The 21,743-nt window shown below is 39.3% G+C and overlaps 1 protein-coding gene across 13 annotated transcripts in view; it reads right to left on the bottom strand.

Moving 5' to 3' along the window:
• The window catches only part of nlgn1 (neuroligin 1), a 413,916-nt gene that overhangs the window by 5,536 nt on the left and 386,637 nt on the right, over nt 1-21,743 (bottom strand). For 10 of the 13 annotated variants that reach the window (XM_052017678.1, XM_052017674.1, XM_052017665.1 and 7 more), the window contains one exon: nt 2,019-2,204. In XM_052017678.1, coding sequence (XP_051873638.1) covers nt 2,019-2,204 — 186 coding nt within the window. Of the gene's footprint in view, nt 1-1,991; nt 2,205-21,743 lie in introns of all 13 variants that reach the window. The other 3 variants (XM_052017667.1, XM_052017666.1, XM_052017669.1) reach the window with 1 other exon arrangement.

Here is a 21,743-nt window from a genome sequence, read left to right as displayed (position 1 = left end):
TTAAATGCATTAGGGTGCTATATTTTACAGTAATTAGTGGTAAAAAGAAACAGTATTTTATGTTAATTTATATGTTGGTCACTAAAGAGTTTAAGCAAAACCTCAAGCCATGGCAGCTACTCTGATTGTTAGTTTGCTGTGTAAGAGAGGCATTACACATTCTTCTGACAAATTCACAGCATAGTTTAAAAATTCTCCACAGGATGAAACACTAAAACACGAATTAAATGCATTTCAAAGAAACTAAATGATATTCTCTTTAACTCAAAATGTTTTCAAGTGTAGCAGCATCATACTTGTGGATTAATTTTAAAATATAAAAAGAACAGAAACCCCTTAGCACTTTAAAGAACATCATATTTCCGACTACTGAGGATGTGTTTGAACAAAGAGAAAACCAAGAGAATTATTTTGAGCCTTGCAAGCCACCATCACGTTAAACACATGAAAGAAGAGAACATTTCAGAAATTTATGTTTGACTTTCAGTTTCAAAATAAATTACTCACATTTGCTTGACTAATTGTAAAATATTTTGAATTATATATATATATATATAATAAAATATTTTCATATCAGGAAAATTCTAAGTACTAAACTGCAATCTACATTTTAGGATAAAATGACAAAGCAACTTCAGATTTTTTAACTCAATTTTTGCATCATGTGACAATGGTTCTGTGCATCAGCATGACAGATGATAACTGAAGGAAGATGAAGTATTCAAAACTTAAAATACACAAATTGATCAGTGCATCAATGGACTCCTTTTATCATGGTTTAAGGTGGAGTTCAATTCATAAAGCAGTTTTCAATAAGTCATCAAAAATATGATCATGAAAAATTTAGTTTGGTCACTTTTGCAGCACTTTCAGCACTGTGCAGGCATAAAATATATTTAAGATTATTGAAACAGACAGCAAAGATTTTGAGACGAGAGACTCCATGTTGTTACTATTCCAAATTTTCCGATGTATTTTTAAACATCATGTTCTATGTAAGCCTCCACACAACAGGCTTGTATCTTGCTTCATGTAATCCACAGACAGTAAAATATGAAGAAAGTAAGATGTAAATTTGCCAGTTAATTATTGGTGAAAGCCACAAATTTGCATTTCCATTAGTCTTTCAGGAGACTGTCTCCTAATTAAGTTTGTTTTTCAAAATTAAAATATAAAGTAATCACACAACAATAATGACAGTGGACAAACAGAATTGATAGGCAGGCAATGGGCATGCATAAAGGTGAGAATTGTATGTGGAGCAAGATGCAGAAAATAAATTTGATGAATTAATGGATGATCAAGTTTGCTTCTACCTAAAGTCTAATCTACTCTAGTAGTGGTAGGCATATGGGGTAAACAGATACTCACGCACATAAACATCTGCTTGTGACCTCGATGCTTTGACAATTTTGGATCATGCATGCAAAACATTCAAACATTTTTCAAATGACAGCAAGCAGCTCATGCATTCTCAAACAAAAGATTTCTGAACCAGGCACTGAATTTTTTCCTTCATTTTATTTGAAATTCTACAATCCAATAACATCACTGATGGAAGAATGAAAGTAGAAAGTGGAGTGGCATGACAAAAGGACTTTAATATATCTGCCCGTCATTAGTAATATCATTTGGCAGCATATATTTCAAGAGTGGGTTTATTTTGACAAACAACCACTTTTATAAGAAGGGGAAATAACCAAAAACATCAGCTACTTTGATGTGCTGGCGTGCTGTTCAGAAGTCCGCTAGAATTTTTATTTTGCTGTTGTTTATAAAGATCAATAGGCTAGAGAAAATGTGTCACTCAAAATGTGAGCATGCACATAAGAGTTGACTCAGAATAAAAAAAATCTAATACAGCCAAAAAGATTGCTCTTTTCTGAGTTTCAGTCAACAATTATATATAAATATATACAGAGTGTCACAGGATACTGATGGCGGTGGCATGCAGACACCAAAATTGTCAAAATTTTCAACCTGCTTAATACCTTTGGTTGAATTGCTCCAACGGTTACCTTCAGAATAATGGGATAAAGTCAACAAATTGACGCAAGAAGCACCAGCGCCAGATCCAAAAACAGTTATTCTTAATGGATCGCCGCTGAAGAAAGCTATATTTTCACTAATCCATCGTAATGCTTGTATCTGATCAAGAAGCCCATAATTTCCTTTAGCGGCTTGGTCACCAGTGCTTAAAAATCCTGTAGCAATAAAGAAGAAGGGGAGAAATTTAGAATAAAGACACAAACAATTTGAAGTAAAAACATTGAGCATTTGTCATATATATTTTAATTATTTATGTCATATTCGCAGTAGTTTGGTTTCATGGTGTCATAAAAATTTTGGATTTTTCAGAGGTTCAGCAAAGCAATTAATAAATTGCAAACAAAAATGTACCAAATAAAGTTGTCTTCTAACCATGGATAATCTTCCTCCTGCAATGTTATTTTCTTTTCTTTTTCAATCTTTTTATTAGTTTTCAAATTAATACAGATTAATATATAGCATCAATGTTTGTACATGTAATACAAAGAGATCTGGATAACAATCATGGCATAGATAATCATAAAGAACAATAAGACATAAAAAAATCTGAGATCCAATGATCTCTTATGAATATAATATAAAAGAAAGGAGCGAAAAAGATTTATTATATAAATTTAAAAAAAGAGAAAAAAAAAACCCAAATCAATAAGAAAAATTATAAACAATATAAACTAAACTGAACAGAAAAATTTCAAAAACAACAAACAAAAAAAAACTGGACTAAAATTTCTCAGTAGAAACAGAGCAATATTATGTCGTCAATTTCGTTCCTCTACAATGTTATTTTCTAGCAATGGACTTTCTCTCCAGTACCAAAAATCTCTGCTCAGATCAGGATTCACTACGTGTAGGATTAAGGTCTGGGACCTAATTTCTCCTGTTTATGCTCAGCTTTAATTGTTACAAATGTTCATGTGGTATTCCTAAATTTCAATTTGTTTTCAATTTTCACTGCAACAAATGATTATCATTTGACAAAAATGGAATTATCAATTTACTTTTCATACAAAATGCGGTGTTTTACCACCTCCAGTGGAACAAACCAAACAGCCAATATCAAAAAGTATCGGTGAAACTCTACAGCACTGACACTTCTACTTTCAACAGAAATAAAATGAGTTGCTTTAATTATGATTGAGTATATCAATTTGATGATTCCTATTATTTTGAATGTTGAGAACTAATCCATTAGATGTACAAATACAATGGTTTTCTTGGATCAATAACTTGTTGTTAAGATTGGTTTACCAAACAACATGGAACATGCTCATTGTGAATTGTCAGTCCATCTTAAGTTGCACCAAAATTACTTTTCCATTAACTTCAAAGCTAAAAGAAAATAGGGTACTATGTAAAGCAGACTGCAAATTTGCTATGAGCCTGTTTTATGCAACAGGTGTAAACCAGTCTCACTTCTGCAGTCCTGATGATTTTCTGTTTTTCATGCAAATATATATTGGTTTCCCCAGAGAACAGATATCAAGTTCATCTTTCAATCTTTTTATTAATTTTCAAATTAATACAGATTAATACGTATAACATCAGTAATTATACACGTAATACAAAGAGATCGGGAGGACAATCATGACGTATGTAGTCATAAAGAATAAAAAATATATTCTAGGCCCCACAGTTTCTTGGTAAACGAATATATTACAAAAAAAGATCAAAAAGAGAAGGAAAAAGATTTATTATATAAAAAAAAACCCAAATCGAAAAAAATTGTAAGTAATAAAATGAAACAAACTAAAAAAAAATTCAATAGAAAAAAAACTGGACTGATATTTCTCGATGAACAAAGAGCATTATTATGTCTTCAACTCCGCTCCTCTAAGTTCAAAGATTATTGAAAAGGGATCTATATCATATGAAAATATTGAATAAATGGACTCCAAACTTCCTCAAATTTAAGCAAAGAATCAACAGTGCCACTCCTAATTTTTTCTAAGTTTAAACATGATATAGTTTGAGAAAACCATTGAAAAGTAGTGGGAGGTATTGGATCCTTCCATTTAAACAAAATGGATCGCTTGGCCATTAATGTAACAAAGGCAATCATACGACAAGCAGCAGCAGATAAGTGGCCAGATTCCATCATTGGTAGCCCAAAAATTGCAGTGACAGATATCGAATTCATGAGAAGTATTTGCACTAGTTTGTTACAGCACCATTGGTACATGTTTTTCATCAGCACATGTCAAGCTTTGGAGGTGGCAATTTCATTGCTTTGCCCATTAGTGTTCATTAAGCATGAATAATTTCGTAAGTGGCATGCACCTGCAACAATTAACCAATGCTGACTGATGTCATACTTGCACCTCTTAAAGGAGAATCCAATCACTGCAAGAATCCCATTTGGGAAGCACACACAGAGGAATGACAGATGAGAAAGGACATGTGTTTTGTGGATGTAGTGCATGGCGATTCACTGGCAAAGGCAGATAACCATAGGGAGGTATGCCCTGCATTGAGATAAAGGTCTGGTAGGATAGAGTGTAATGGAAAAAAGTGAAATTATCCATTTTGGTGATAAAATTAAAAAATGTATGGCTGATAAATGATGAGTGATCTCGTTTGCCAAATTATCAGAGGCCAAAGTCACATGCCAGCTCAGTGCTGGAAGATTCAGATAAAAGCCTTTCTGCACTCTTTAAAGAGAACCACTTTGAATAAATCACTTATAGATTTATTAGCAAGTAATTTGGATCTCAGCTCTCTTCATTCATTTGGGCATTTGTGCAGTCCTGGTTTGGGCATTTAAAAGATTCAGCCTTTTGAAAAAGGCTGTAAAGAATACAGATTGAGATGCGTGGGGAATACAGATTGAAATGCTCTGGCCTAGCCAAGAGCCTGCATGAGGCATGACATGTATGGGATGCTGAATTTCAACTTGTATAGAGCCTGAAGCTCATCCTTTCCACATGGAAGAGGTGGCCATTTCTGTATCAACGCTTAGACATTACAATACTGCAGAATCTGATGATGGCCATGCAACTTCCTCCTGTGATAGGGAAAAAGTTTTCTTGAGCAACTGCCAGCTCCATTTTAGTGCAGGCATGGTATCAGTGTTGGACTGCAGTGACAGTACAAGGTGATTCAGGGCTTGACAGTGCTCTAGCCTTCTTCAACCTGAATCAGGTAGAACTTTATTCAGAGTGGACATACAGATCTTGGGAAATCCATATGCCTGCTGCTCTTTATTGAAGCAGGAGATGAATTCCCTTACTGACCAGAGAGACCCTGTTGTGCCATGCATGCAGTGGTGTGCTGCAAACTGTGATATGTGGCATATATTAGTAGCTGCCTTGGACGATCCAGAGCTTCTGTCACCAGTAACTTAGAAAACCTTAGCTTCTGGACTTCCTTGGATAGCTGGAGGTGAGAATTTGGTTCCTGATAACTTCCAGCCAGACTTCTTCTATCGCTCCTCCTTTAGCCTCTTTTGACAAAGCCTTCTTGCCCTTCCCTTCTCTAACAGGTCATGCTGGAGACCTAGAGGACCATTACTAATTTTTAGTATTTTTAGCAATAAAAAGAGGGAACCTGGTGCTTATTGATCATCCAGACTTTATGGAAGTTCACAATTGTTTCATTGGTTCACAAATACCCAACTGAATAAAGAGAGCTCAGATCCAACTTACTTGCTAATAAATCTATAAGTGATTTATTCAAAGTGGTTCTCTTTAAAGAGTGCAGATGCAGAGTATCCTCCTAGTGTTAAGAATACTTTTCCTGTGTGTAGTCCACACTGGGCCTAAATGCAATGCTGTGATTCTAATTCACAGTAAATTCAGGTGCATTCAAGCATTGTATGTGGATGGAGAACATCCATGTGTGTTCTTTGTTCGCTCCCAGCATGGAAGCTTTGATCAAATTTTCCACAAATGCACTACATCTGCCATTGGTTCCCAACTGAGTTTTGTGATCAGTTTCGCACTACAGATCAGTTGCAAAGCATTTAAACAACATAAGCTAACCAATTGAGTTTGCAGGCTGTATACTTTTAAAATTATAAGGTGAAGTGATTTGTAAGTAAAAATGGTTTGGATCCTTAAAATTTCATATAAATCAATAGTCAAGAATTTTACTCAGTGACAACATCAGCTGGATTGTGGTCAATGGTCTCCACCTGGAATCACTTTTCGTGGTCACCCATTCCCTTATACCTTCCTGGGCCAGATGTGGAAGGCCTATTTCGCTGGCCCTTCACACCGTGGAGCCCAGTAGTGGGGCCTAAATGATGTTAGGGCTCAGGCAGCACAGTGTACAGGTCCCAACACCAAAATGCACCTAACAGCCACCAAACCTGGGGGCCTAAACTTTGCCAGGTGTAAGAAATGTTATTGATTTTAAAAGTTAGTAAATGCTTCTGACATGCTTCTGAAGCATTCAAAAACTAATAAGATTCAATTTAAAAAAATTTTTTACAACATGGAATGTAGCTATTTTGGTCCATCAAATCTAAGCTGACTCATCTTGCCCAACTCATTTTCCCTGCATGCTATTCTCCCCATATTCCAATCAACAACCCTCAGATTCTACCACTCATCAACACACTGCAGGCAACATGCAGTGGTGAATTAACCTACCAAACCGCAGGGCTTTGGGATGTGTGAGGAAATGGGAGATCCTGGAGGAAACCATACAGCCACAGGGAGAATGTGCAAATTTCGCACCCAGGTTGCTGGGCCTGGCAGGTCTGGTAGCTGTGCCACTTTGACACCCCATAATTAAAACACACTTTAAAAGAAAGTGTTGAACTAAAAGTCATACAACATACAAAGTGATTAAAAATATTAAACTAGAGTGAGAAAAAATTCAGAAACTAACTCTCTTCCCCTTGTCTCTTAATTTTTTGTCCAACTATCCCCACTGAAATCATTGTGACCTCATATTCTCCACAAGGATCTGAGGTTTGATTCTCCAGCCAAAAACACTAAGAAATCCCAGCAAGATTGGGCCCTGCCAAAGATCTGCAGCAACAGGATAAATATACAATATCTGTCACTAAGTCCTTGACTTGCATGTTTCACAGCACTCGCATAGAAGTCTGGGACTTGCCACCATTTAAATAGCTGAACCGTGGCAGCTCCAATCATAATCACTGGCAAGAATCAACATGATTATCCCCAATAATCACTTTGAGATTTCACAGAAATCAAGGTGTTTCTTAGTAGAACGGAAAGTCAATTGGTGCTGTTAAAGTCTGGTATAAATGAGGCACATTAAATTCATTTTATAAAGTCAAATGGAACCTGGTGGTATTTAGGTATTTAAAATTAAAATCAGTGGTCCTAGGGTATTTTCACAGTCTAATATGTTGGCTTTGTTTGTGAAAAAAACATATATATTACATGTAGTGGGGAAGTGATACACTGGGATTAAACTGAAATAGAATTTACAAACCTACTTGATTCATTTCAGGCAAAGAACTATCCAATACCTCATTTAAAGATGTTACGCTATTACATTAACATCCAGATTTATTTTTTTCTTCTAATATTGTGGATTATGCAAAAGATCATTCCTTCATTCAAACTTATGTTTGAGCCAATAAAAGAATAAATGGTACTCATGTTCAACTTTACTTAAAATGCTTGCAAATATAAGTTTGAAATCAATCACTTTAAATAGTCTAGTTCATGTCACAGTCAGGAACAAAAATAGACCATTCTGCAGGATTCACATTTTGTCTAAGACTGACCTCAGCATAAAAGGCCAGTAGGCATGGATATTCTGATGATGAAATGGTGTTGCAGACCAAGAATAGTCAGGTCAGATATTCTTAGTGATAAATGTCAGAGAATCAGTGCCATCAGATTTCTCCAAATGAATTATCTGGGTTAAAGTCTTAAAACTCAAAAGAAAGTAATGCTTAGTTTGTATAAAATCATTTTTTTACTCTGAACTACTTCAACTCATGATCCTAGACAAAAAAAAATCACTTTGGCAAATCCATTTGATTGAAACATTTTTATCATTTGCATTTATAAAGATGCTACCTGTTAATAAATCATTCTCTCATTCTGATTCTAATTGGTTTTGAGTTATTTTCGTTGCCTGAACCATGAACATATGTGAAAATTAAAAATATCAGTGAGAACATCAGAATAGTTGAAATTCAACAAAATAATCAAAACACTGGTTTCAGGAATTTGCCATCTGCTTGTAGGAAATAATCCCAATTAAGACAGGTATTTGAAAAGACATTCAAATTCCCGAGAAACATATTATTCTAGAATCGTAAAAAAGCATCTGTTCAAAATCTGTATTAAAAATCATGTTATCAGCAAGTGTGTTCAGGAATGTGTTCCAAAGAGGACGATATGGGTGTTCCCAAACAGAAACCATGGATGAATTGGGAGATCCATTCCCTACTGAAATCTAGGACTGCAGCATTCAAATCAGGTGATCAGGTGTAAAAGGAATCGAGATACAACCTCCATAAAGCTGTCATGGATGCCAAGAGATAATACCAGTCCAAAATCGAGTCCCAGACCAACCAGCAGTTGTGGCAGGGCTTACATGCTATAACGGAGTACAAAATAAAGTTGGGCAGCATCGCCAACAACAGCACATCCCTTCCTGGTGAGCTTAACGCATTCTATGCAGGGTTTGAACAAAAGGGTACAGTATGTTACGGCCCATCCCAACAGCCTGCAATGCAACTGAACCCATAATCACTGTTGTGGACATAAGATCAGTCTTCTGGAGAGTGAACCCATGGAAAGCATCTGGCCCAGATGGTGTCCCTGGCCGTGTCCTTAGATCCTGTGCAGATCAGCTGGCAGGGGCATTTGCATATATTTTTAACCTCTCCCACCTTCAACCTGAGGTTCCCACCTGCTTTAAGATGACCTCTATCATCCTGATACCTAAGAAAAACAAGGTAATGTGCCTTAATGACGACCAACCGGTAGTTCTGACATCCACCATCATGAAGTGCTTTGAGAGGCTGGTCATGGCACACATTAACTCCAGCCTCCCAGACAACCTCAACCCACTGCAATTTGCCTACTGCCAAAACAGTTGTACAGCAGACACCATCTCCCTGGTCCTACACTCATCTCTGGAGCATCTGGACAGTAAAGACACCCACGTATGTTAGACTATTGTTTATTGACTACAGCTCTGCCTTCAATACTATAATTCCAAGCAAACTCATCACCAAACTCTGAAACCTGGGACTCAACACTTCGCTCTGCAACTGGATCCTTGACTTTCTGACTAATAGACCACAATCAGTAAGGATAGGCAGCAACACCTCTGCCATGATTATTCTTAACACTGGTGCTCTACAAGGTTGCATCTTCAGCCCCCTACTCTACTTCCTATACACCCATGGCTAGCTTCTGCTCTAACTTCATTTACAAGTTTGTAGATGATACCACCGTAGTGGGCCATATCTCAAATAACGATGTATAACAAATAACAAATACAGGAAGAAGATAGAGAACTTAGTACCATGGTGTCACGACAACAACCTTTCCCTCAATGTCAGCAAAACAACAGAGCTGGTCATTGGCTTCAGGAAGGTGGGCAGTGCACATGCTTCTGTCTACATCAATGGTGCTGAGGTCGAGAGGATTGAGAGCTTTAAGTTCACAGGAACAAACATCACCAATAGCCTGTCCTGGTCCAACCACATAGACACATGGCCAAGAAAGCTCACTATATCACAAGATCACAAGACAAGGGAGCAGAAGCAGGCCATTTGGCCCATCGAGTCTGCTCCAAGGAAAGGGAAATAGAAATGAGAAATGGGGAATGGGGGAAGAAAAAAAACGCTAAAGAAATTTGGCATGACCTCTTTGACGCTCACCAATTTTTATCGATGCACCATAGAAAGCATCCTATCTGGATGCATCATGGCTTGGTATGGCAACTGCTCTGCTTGGGACCAAAAGAAACTGCAGAGAGTTGTGGACACAGCTCAGCAGGTCATGGAAACCAACCTCCACTCCATGGGCTCTGTCTATACTTCTCACTGCCTCAGTAAAGTAGCCAGTGTAATCAAAGATCCCACCCACCCCGGACATTCGCTCTTCTCCTCTCTGCCATTGGGCAGTGGATACAAAATCCTGAAAGCATGTACCACCAGGCTCAAGGACAGCTTCTATCCCGTCGTTATAAGATGATTGAATGGTCCCTTAATATGATAAAATGGACTCTTGACCTCACAATCTACTTTGTTATGACCTTGCACTTTGTTGTATACCTGCACTGCATTTTCTCTGCAGCTGTTACATTTTATTCTGCATTCTGTTATTGTTTTACCTTGTACTACCTCAATGCACTGTGTAATGAATTGATCTGTATGAACGGTATGCAAAACACGCTTTTCACTGTACCTTGGGACATGTGACTATAATAAACCCTCAAATTAACTAACAGCAGCAGTGTTCTTCCATACCTTCTACAATTCCATACGTGGGTACCTTAATTAAGGAATAATTGAGCAATAAAGAATTGTATATTCATAGATTAGGTGTCAATTGTGAAGAATTACTGTTTAAATTATAGGAATCTAGAGGACAGGTCATTTCCTCGAGTGAAAGTCTCCTTTTCTGGTTTTCACTTGCAAAAAATGCTTTTCAGGGATGTCAACATAACTACTTATGCCTTAAAATTCAACTTGCACATAAATTGTCTTTAATGGAGTCAGATTTCCCAAGACAATTAACAGACCCATCTGTTGAAAAGCTAACAGAGCCAAAAGAGACATCAGACTAGGTGTCCAAAGCTTTGGTCAAAAAGGGAAGTTTTAAAGAATACTCTGAAAAGGGGTGGGGTGGAGGGGGATAGAGAAGTAATTCCTTATGTTCTGGTCTAATAGCAGAAAATATGGCTCCCAGTGCTGCCCCAAGAAAGTAGCGAGGTACAGAAGGTCATGGTTTGAGGAGATTGGAGCTTTTGAAAGATGGAGGAGTTTACTGAGATGGGAAAGGGTATACAATAAATGGTAGTGCACTCAATTGTCTTAAATTGTACTTGTTTCTAAATTCTTTTGCATTAGCGTTCGTACTTTAGCAGCAGCACTGGATTTTGCTACCAATGTTTACAGTGTCAGTCCCTTCACCACAAGTATTTCATTGCTTTTATATGAAGAATATTGTGCTGCAAAAGGGATGATTGGAAACTTTACATTCATAATATCTGATTTAAACTGATGCATATTTCCTATGTCCTAACTAATTTGCAATTGTCTAAAGTAATCTGAAAAGCTAACCTGGGTGTATGATTTTTTTTGTCCTGCTTGAAGTTCATCACATCACCAGGCTAGAAAATGCGACTGGTGTGACAAGCATTCCAGCGAAAATTGAGACTGGATCTAAGTTATTTACAGCCATGCTCAGCTGTTTGTGCAGATTTCCAGTCTTTTGCTGATTCTTTTTTAACCTTCGCAGAGAGACTGGCATGGTCACTGGCTCATGTGCTTAAAATGCCGAAATATTAAGTATATAACACAATGTAATCCGAAGAGCTGCAGAGATCTTGAAGCAGTTTCACAGTCTTTGATTTGAGTCTGTTCTGGAGACACAATTATGTTTCCATGTTTGGTTGATGACAAAAAGATACACAGAAGTGGCAGTACAACAGTAGACAACTATTATCATGACTGTTAAGGCAACATTTGTAACAGCATTTATAGAAATCACTATACACCTGTGAGGCTGAGTATTTCATGTTTAAGGAGATGGTCAATCTCAGTGCTTCAACAGAGTTCAGTCAGATGGGGAACAAAAATTAGAATGCTGCAAGAACTCACCGTGTAAAGCAGCATCTGTGGAGACAAAATGTGTAAGGACTGGATGCAGGATCTCAACCAAAAATGTTGACTTACACCTTTTGCTTCCACAGATGCTGTTTTACCTACTGTCCTTCCAGTGTTCTGGATCTAGATTCCAGCATCTGCAGTCTCTTTTGTCTTTGGCGGTCTGAAGGGGAATGGGTGACTAATAGATAGACAAAAGATGAGCGGGCAGGTAGTTCAGGTAATCCCTGAGGAAATTTGCTCTCTAACCAGTATATGGGTTTGAATACTAATGGGGGAGAGGGATCCCCTGGGGAGTACATCCAGTGCTAAGAACATAGCACTACATTGGTTCAACTATATGGGAAAGAGGAGAGAGTTCACAGGAAAAATAGTTGTATAGGAGTCCACAGTTAGCGAAGCCGATGAGCATTCCTGCAGTCACAGCGATGCTTCCAGGATGGTTTTAGCACAGTGTGCAGTGCCCACTGGGTGTTGTGTGTGTGGCCCTGGTGAGTAAGGGACTTGAGTGAGGTTAGTGCAACAGTGTTGCTCTGTATTTAAATAAACAAGTAAATCATATTAATTAAATAGATCAAATTGAGATAAGTATAACAGGGCAGGTGATTTGTTGAAGCTGTTTGGTTTAGCTGTTGGGGAGGGTTTAAACTAATCTGGCAGGGGGATGGAAACTAGGATGTTAGGATACAAGATGTTAGGTTAAGGGAGGAGGTTTGTAGAAACAAGTCCAAGACAGTGTGCTGTGAGGATGGCAAGAAGTACAGGCAGGTGAAAAGTCAGGATAATTTGCTGAACAATAGAAGTACAACAAAATCAATAGCAGATACTGGACTAAATGTACTATATTTAAATGCACGTAGCATTAGGAATAAAGTAGATGACCTAGTGGCACAACTATAGATTAATAAATACGACATTGTGGCAATCACCGAGTCATGGCTTTATGACGGATGTGATTGGGAACTAAATGTCCAGGGGTACACGGTGTAGAGGAAGGATAGGCAGGTAAGCAGAGGGGGTGGTGTGGCCATGATGGCTAGTAATGATATAAAATCAATAGGACACTGGGTCAGAAGAGGTGGAATCCTTATGGGTGGAGCTAAGAAATAGCAAGGGTAAAAGGACAATAGTAGCAGTTATATATAGGCCCCCTAATAGCAGTCAGGATGTGGACTATAAGTTGCAGTTAGAAATAGAAAAAGTGTGTCAGAGTGACAACGTTAAGATAATTATGGGGGATTTTAACATGAAGGTGGACTGGGAAATCCAGCAAGGCAGTAGATCTCAGGAGAGTGAGTTTGTGGAATGTCTACGGGATGGCTTTTTGGAGCAACTTGTTGATGAGCCCGCCAGGGGATCGGCTGTTTTGGATTGGGTGCTGTGTAACGATCCGGATGTGATTAAGGAACTAAAGGTAAAGGAACCATTAGGAACTAGTAATCACAATATGATTGAATTCAGTTTCAAATTTGAGAGGGAGGAGCTGATAACTGGTGTATTGATATTTCAGTGGAACAAAGGAAATTACAGTGGCATGAGACAGGAACTGGCCCAAATTGATTGGAAGAGTAAGCTGGCTGGAGGGACGGCGGAGCAGAAATGGATGGAATTTCTACAAGAAATAAGGAAAATGTAGGATAGATATATTCCAAGAAAAAAGAAGGTTTTAAATAGAAAAAAGGCACAAATATGGATAACGAGAGAGGTGAAGGCTAAAATAAAATACAAGGAAGCAAAAATTAGTGGGAAAACAGAAGACTGGGAAACTTTTAAAAACCTGCAGAAAGGAACTAAGAAGGTCATTAGGAAAGAAAAGATGAATTATGAAAGGAAGTTGGCAGATAACATTCGAAAGGATACAAAGAGTTTTTTTAAATATATAAGGAGTAAAAGAGAGACACGGGTTGATATAGGACCAATCAATAACGGTGCTGGAGAGATTATAATGGATGATAAAGAGATGGCAGAGGAACTAAGTGAGTATTTTGCATCGGTCTTCACTGTGGAGGACATCAGCAATATACCGGATAGTCAGGGGTCTCAAGGAATGGAACTGAGTTCAGTTAAGATTACTGGAGAGAAGATACTAGGAAAGCTAAATGGACTAAAGAATGATAAGTCTCCCGGACTGGATGAGGTGCATCCCTGGGTTCTGAAGGAGGTGGCTTTAGAGAGAGTGGAGGCATTGGTGATAATTTTCCAGGAATCGATAGACTCCGGCATGGTTCCGGAGGACTGGAGGGTCGCAAATGTAGTTCCGCTGTATAAGAAAGGTGGGAGGCAGCATAAAGGAAATTACAGACCTATTAGTATGACATCGGTGGTGGGAAAGTTATTAGAATCGATCCTCAAGTATGAGGTTATGGAATACCTAGAGGTGCAAGGCAAGATGGGTCCAAGCCAACATGGTTTCATGAAGGGAAGATCCTGCCTGACCGACCTATTGGAGTTTTTTGAAGAAATCTCAGGTAGGGTGGATAAGGGAGAGGCGGTAGATGTTGTGTATTTAGACTTTCAAAAGGCCTTCGACAAGGTGCTGCACAAGAGACTGATTAATAAGATGAGAGGTCATAGAATTACAGGTAGGATAACAGAATGGGTGGAGCATTGGCTGGTTGGCAGAAAGCAAAGGGTGGGAATAAAAGGATCCTGTTTATTGTTTCTCATCCATCGATAGAGAAACTAGCAGGCTAGTGTCTCTCTCCTTTTTTTTCTCTCTCTCTTCTTTCGACTGACCTCTTCAACCACGTCATTACGTCCTTTATCTTCTGTTGACGTAAGCACGACCCCCCCCCCCCACACACACACACACACTCTCTATCTTAAAGGGACTTTCACCGAGTCCGTAACAGTGGAGAGAGCCAGCCTTGGATAACTTAGGAAATAAAAGAAGGCATCAAACTAAAAGCTTATGCATACAAAGTTGCCAAGAGCAGTGGGAAGCTGGAAGATTGGGAAAACTTCAAAAAGCACAATGAACCACTAAGCAAGCAATAGGGAAAGGGAAGATAGAGTATGAAAGTAAACCAGCATAAAATATAAAAACAGATAGTAAAAGATTTTATAATTATATAAAGCAGAAAAGGGTGGATAAAGTGAATGCAGGTCCCTTGGAAGATGAGAAGGTGGAATTAATATTGGGTAATGTGGAAATGACCGAGGCTTTGAATGACTATTTTGTGTTGGTCTTCATGGTGGAGGACATATTGAACATGCCAAAGAGAGATGTTATGGATACAATGGGAGGTGAAGACCTCAATACAATTGCTGTCACTAAATAGGTAGTGATGAGCAAATTAGTGGGCCTAAAGGTAGACAAGTCCCCTGGTCCTGATGGGATGCATTCCAGGATACTGAAAGAAATGGCGGAAGTTACAATAGATGTGTTTGTGATAATTTACCAAAATTGTCTGGACTCTGGGCAGGTCCCAGCGGATTAGAAGACAGCAAGTATCACGCCACTGTTTAAAAAAGCATGTAGGCAAAAGGCAGGTAACTATAGGCCAGTCAGCTTAATGTCTGTAGTCAGGGAAATGCTTGAAGCTACCATTAAGGAAAAAATAGCGAGACATCTGGATAGAAGTGGTTCTATCAGGCAGACACAGCATGGATTCAGGAAGGGCAGGTCCTGTTTGACAAACTTACTGGAGTTTTTTGAGGATATAATGAGCACAGTGGATAGATGGGAACAGGTGGATGTTGTATACTTGGATTTCCAGAAGCCGTTCGACAAGATGCCACATAAAAGACTTATCCATAAGATAAGGATACATGGAGTTGGGGGTAATGTATTAACATGGATAGAGGATTGGTTAGCCAATAGAAGGCAGGGAGTTGAGATAAATGGATGCTTCTCTGGTTGGCAATCAGTAGAGAGCGGAGTACCACAAGGGTCGGTGCTGGGCCCGCAACTGTTTTTGATATACATTAACAATTTGGAAGAGGGGACCAAGTGTAGCATATCTAAGTTTGCTGATGACACTAAATTGAGTGGAAAAGCAAATTGTGCAGAGGATGCAGAGTTTGCAGAGAGTCTGCAGGGAGATATAGATAGGTTAAGTGAGTGGGCAAGGGTCTGGCAGATGGAATACAATGTTGGTAAATGCAAGGTCATCCACTTTGGAAGGAAAAATAGAAGATGAGATTATTATTTAAAAATGAAAGATTGCAGCATGCTATTGTGCAGAGGGACTTGGGAGTGGTTGTGCATGAATCGCAAAAGGTTGGTTTGCAGGTGCAACAGGTTATCAAGAAGGCAAATGGAATGTTGGCCTTCATTACAAGGGGGATTGAACAAGAGCAGGGAGGTTATGCTGTAACTGTAGGGTACTGGTGAGCTCACACCTGGAGTACTGCATGCAGTTCTGGTCTCCTTACTTGAGAAAAGATATACTGGCTTTGGAGGTGATGCAGAGGAGGTTCACCAGGTTGATTCTGGAGATGAGGGGCTTAGCCTATGAGGACAGATTGGGTCGCCTGGGACTATACATGCTGGAATTCAGAAGAATGAGAGGGGATCTTACAGAAACATATAAAATTATGAAAGGGATAGATAAGATAGAGGCAGGAAAGTTGTTTCCACTGGCAGGTGAGACTAGAACTAGGGGACATAGCCTCAAGATTTGGGGGCATAGATTTAGGATGGCGATGAAGAGAAACTGCTTTTCCCAGAGAGCAGTAAATCTGTGGAATTCTCTGCCCAGGGAAGCAGTAGAGGCTACCTCATTAAATATACTTAAGACACAGTTAGATAGATTTTTGCATGGTAGGGGAATTAAGGATTATGGGGAAAAGGCAGGTAGGTGAAGCTCAGTCCACGGCCAGATCAGCCATGATCTTATTGAATGGCAGAGCAGGCTCAACGGGCCAGATGGCCTACTCCTGCTCCTATTTCTTATGTTCTTATGGATAGCAGGTCAGAATCTTTTCTCTGAAGATAGGAGAGTGATTCCTGAGGGCCTTGTTTCCTGCCTGGTCGCAGAGTTAATGACATGTCCTTGGGGCCGAAGAGGAACTTGGAGTGGGAAGGGAAAGATCCTCATCTATCCATCCACATGGTCCACATGGGAAGTGATAACATTATAGGACAAAGAATGAGGTTCTGCTGAAGTGCATGAGCTGCTAGGGTTGAAATGTAAAAGCAGAACCACAAAGATAATAACTATCAGCTTACTATCTGAAAATTGACATAAGTCAATGAATTCAGACGATTAAATGTGTAGCTCAAAGATTGATGTGGGAGGAATGAGTTTCAATTCATGGGGAAGCAGTACCAATATTGGGGAAAGAGAGAATTGTTCCATTGGGACTAGCTTCATGAATCAGGTTGGGACTAATGTCTTTGAAAATTGAATAACTTGGACTGTAGATAAAGCTTTAAACTAAATGGTGTAATGAAGGGCTGTAGAGAAAGAACAAGGCGATTATGCAGGATTGTGAAATGGGTAATGATAACCAGAGTCTGTCAAGGAACCACAGAGTATACAGATATAAGAGTATATATCTCCAATTAGAGTCAGGACAGGAGAAAATGGTAAAAAGACAGAAGTGAAGACTTTATCTGAATGAATGCAGCACTTACACAAGATAGAATCGATGACTCAATTGCATTTCCAGAAATAATTGGAAACATCTACTTTAAAATAAATCAGCCTTAAAAGAATTTAAGAAGGAGAGTCAAGGGGTTCATCCCCATTAACACTATTCCCCTACTTAATTCCCTATAAATTATTCTCACACACATTGACATCCCTTTCTAATAACATCCACCCAACTCTGCCGCACCACATCTCAATTTTCTTACACCAACCACACAAGGGGCAATTTACAATATCCACTTCAGCAACCAACAAGCATGTATTTGAGATGTGGGAGGAATCCAAAGAACCTGAGGAAACCTGTGTAGTCACAGGCACAACATGCAAACTCCACACAGAAATGAGCCTGGGTTATGAGGTATGAGACAGCCCCACTACCTGCAGTGTCATTGCCCCACCACTGAGCCTAGTGGGGGTCCATGGGACTCGTACACGTTCCTTTGCTTTGTGTAATTTATAGTGTATATTAATGATTGAGACCTAAATATTGAGGCCACGATAAAGGAGTTCACAGTTAGCACATAGTTCCGGTCACCACATTGGAGGAGAGTTGTGATTGCACTGGAGAGGAGTAGCAGAGGTTTATGTTATCGCAGCTGGAAAACTGCTGCTATGAGGAAAGACCAAACAGGTTGGGGTTCTTTCCATTTGGAACGGAGGAGGCTGAGGATATTCTTAATCTGTGGTGTATTAAATTATGAGGTACCTCTTCCTATTTAGAGTAAATTGGAAGAATATGTTTCTCCTAGTTGAGGGGTCAAAAACAGCGAGCAAATATTTAAATTGGTGAAAGGATTAGAAAGGAACTGATGAAAAAGTTTTTCAACTGAAGGTCATTTGTGTCTGGAACTGAGAGGGCAGTGCAAAATCCCTGACTGCATTTAAACAGTACCTGGATGTATACTTGAAATGTCATGATCTGCAAGACTATTGACTGGATGTATGATAGTGGGGTTAGGTTGGGTAGCCCTTCCTCAACCAACATATTGGGAAGAATGACTCATTTTGTGTCATTAATTTTCTATGATTTAATGAAATGAATGTTTCAAATGAACCCTGACTCTTGTGGTGCCGCATTTCAGTTAAAAATCGTGTTTCAAATAAGGGGATTAACTACCTAAAATTAACATTGCAGAGATCTGCTTTTCAGCCAAGCTCATCTATCCCAATGTTTATATTCTACAGGAACTCTGTTGACAAGTTTTGTCGCTGGTGTATCAATAATGAAAAAGTTGACAAGGTTAGCCGACAATTGAAATAAAAACAGAAGTTGCTGGAAACAATCAGCAGGTTAGGTAGCATCTGTGGAAAGAGAAATAAAATTCATGCTTCAGTTTTGATGAAGAGTCTTTGATGTGAAATGCTAACTCTTTCCACTACCAGCATTTTCTGTTTTCATTTTAAACTTCCAGCATCTGTAGATTTTTTGATTTTCATTGACAACACCTGAACATCTCAAAAGATGATTTAAGAAAACTTGATGATCTTGTTGAGTAGGATCTTCAGACTATTGGCAAGGAGCCTGAGCTAATTGGGAGTACACTGTTCCTTGCAGCGAGATGCAGTCTGCTGAATCAAGGCTGAGCCTCTAGCTGATTCAGCTCAGCATCCTCTGCTCACAAGCAGCTGGCTCTGCTCTTCAATGGTCTTGGACAACTGCTGTATTTCTCCAGCCCTAGGCTTGACAGGAGTCAGATAAACTGGTCTCATGAATCCCTGCCACCAGGCATTGCAACTCCCAAGAGGGAAGCGGAAAGCAGAATGGCTCAGTTCACTGTCCTGGGCCTGGCAATGAAGCCTTCCAGCAACCCACCACCAACACCAGGCTTCAAATCAAAGTTCTTTAATTTTGGCAAAATGGAGGCATTTGACCTCAGTGGGAATTAACCAGGGACTATAGCATACTGCAATAGAAAATAAGGCATAAAAGCCTGGGGCACTTGGCATTGCACCAAATATTGCTTTATGGTCTCACATGTAATATCTAACGAATAATTACAAGTATTTTCACTGAGGTGACATAGTGGTACAGCTCCTAATCTCCGATGTTGTCTGTGTGGAGTCTGAATGTTCTCTTTATGACTTGAGGACTCTGGGATTTCTAGTTTCTTTCTACATCCCACAGATCTGCAGGTTAGTTGGCCACTGTAAATTGCTCCGAAGTGTTGGTGAGTGGTAGAAAGTTGATGGGAAAATGGGGAGAAGTGGTTACAAGGAAAATTACAAGGAGGAGGTTACAAGTTTATAACTTGCAACCTATTCCTTGTAATGTATGCCTTGTAAGTAGAGTACAAACAAAGTTAGTTCAACCCACAGACACAAGGGGCTAAAATGGCACACTTCCAAGTTAAAAAGAAATCTGGAAACAATGATCTGATTTCCTTCATAGGAAGAGGAACTAATTTGCAATCAATTGGAGTTTGATGAACAACAGAAAAAGATGGTACAATTATTGAGAACATTTTGTATTTAATTGCAAAATAAAATAATCTGCCTCCTGTCAATCAGCAATCCACAGATGCCAACTCACCAGCACATCAGCTGTGGGGTCACCCACCGATCTGAGAGGGGTGGTAGGGAGATTCTACTGGTATGCTGAGCTCTACAGGGATAAGAAAAGCCTGTTAAGTCCCATCAGTTAAAGGGGCTGTTGATAGGCAATCAGAAGATATGATTTTTTAATTGAAGCCCTCTGTGTGATCAGTTTTTTTTAGTTTATATTATATCTGCATCTTAATTTTTTTTAAAGAGTAAAACTAAAATTAACAGCCACTTTTTAAATTGGTAGTTCACAGGATCTGTATTATGACAGTTGTATCATGGATGTGTGAAACTATTATTCAGGCAACATCATTTACTTTGATGGAATGATGCAATGTATTGCTTTGCAGCATGTTATTAGGAAGGAATTTATCCACAAAACATACCTTTCGATGGAGGGACACTAGCCTTGAAATTAGATTACACTAATTTATGGTATGCAATAGCATTGTTGTATTTAGTGCCAACTCCAAATTGACCTCTGTAAAAAAAAATGCCAAAATCAATTGCAAAACACTGTCAGGGTGGTTTATACCCAGAAGCAAGGCCTAAAATAGGACCAATGTAATTCCTGCCAGATCCTTAATCCATTTAGCATTGCACCTGACATGTAGCTGTATCACAGTGAGAGAAAGGCTCAGCCATTAAAGGTACACTCAGCACAACAGCCACATAGCAGCAACATGCACTCCTGCTACCTTTGAGGAGACAGAAGCTGCAGAGGGTGGGAGAAAGTTCTCACATACATTAAGGGATGCATAAGTCCTGTTCTGCAAGATATATTCAGGAGGGAGGTCCTACATGCTTGGGGACCAGGGCCACCATAGGAAGAGCCTGGCAGGAGTGGGAATTCACTGGAGAAAAGTGGAAAGAAATTTCACGTCCTCAGAAGATGTATCAAGGTGATCAACACACTGTTTATACCTGCAGAGTGAACTTCCTTACAAGCAATGCATTCTCTGTACAAGTCTTAGTTCCTTAAATGAGGTGCCATTCATCAGAAAATGCAGAAATGTCAGAACAAACCACTTAAGTAATTAGAACAGGGATTTGTGCTATAATCAGTGCAAATAGACATGCAAAGCAGGATGTGAAGGATTTTCATGCATCATCTGAGCTCCCTGGCTATGGGTAATGATTGGACTGAAGAGAGGGAAGTTCCTGAAGAGAAGCATCTCCCTATCAGGGAGTCCCTTGCAGCTTGTGTCAACATTGTTTTTCTTTGCTCAGCTGTGATATGGGGCTGAGGATGCTGAGCAGAGACATCCCTTGGCAGCTGCCTTCTTCCTCCTGCTCCTACTACTCTTTAGTCTCTGCATAATGTCCTTCAGCCTCCTACCCTTCCTCTGTACAAACTGCCTATTTAGTTTGCAAAATTGTGCATGTTACTGCTGAGCAACCTCAAAGTGATGCAGACAGCAAAATTTCATCTTCAGGAAGCCAATGGCATTTCCCACTGGGACCTGGTACTTGTATGGTTCTTATATCTGTTTTAAGTGCCATAAAAGTAGAGGATAACCCATGTCTCCCAGGACCCAACCCTTCTGACAGTGGTGACGACTGAAAATATCCAACAGTGAAGTCTTTCTCATGAAAGAGTCACATGCGCCTGGAAACATGAAATTCATCATTAGGAGAACTAATCAAGGAATGCGCAACAGTAATCGGCCACGGCTGGAAGCGGGGAGATTGGAAGTGGACCGGGTAATGTGAAGGGGAGCATGGTGACAATCCAGCGCACCAAGTACAGTGAAGCATGAAGAAGCTGAGAAGGCAGAGCG

This window comes from Pristis pectinata, chromosome 6 (genome assembly GCF_009764475.1).
Source record: "Pristis pectinata isolate sPriPec2 chromosome 6, sPriPec2.1.pri, whole genome shotgun sequence".
NCBI lineage: Eukaryota > Metazoa > Chordata > Chondrichthyes > Rhinopristiformes > Pristidae > Pristis > Pristis pectinata.
The sequence above is the reverse complement of the archived record's forward strand: the minus strand, read 5'-3'. Positions and strand labels throughout refer to the sequence as shown.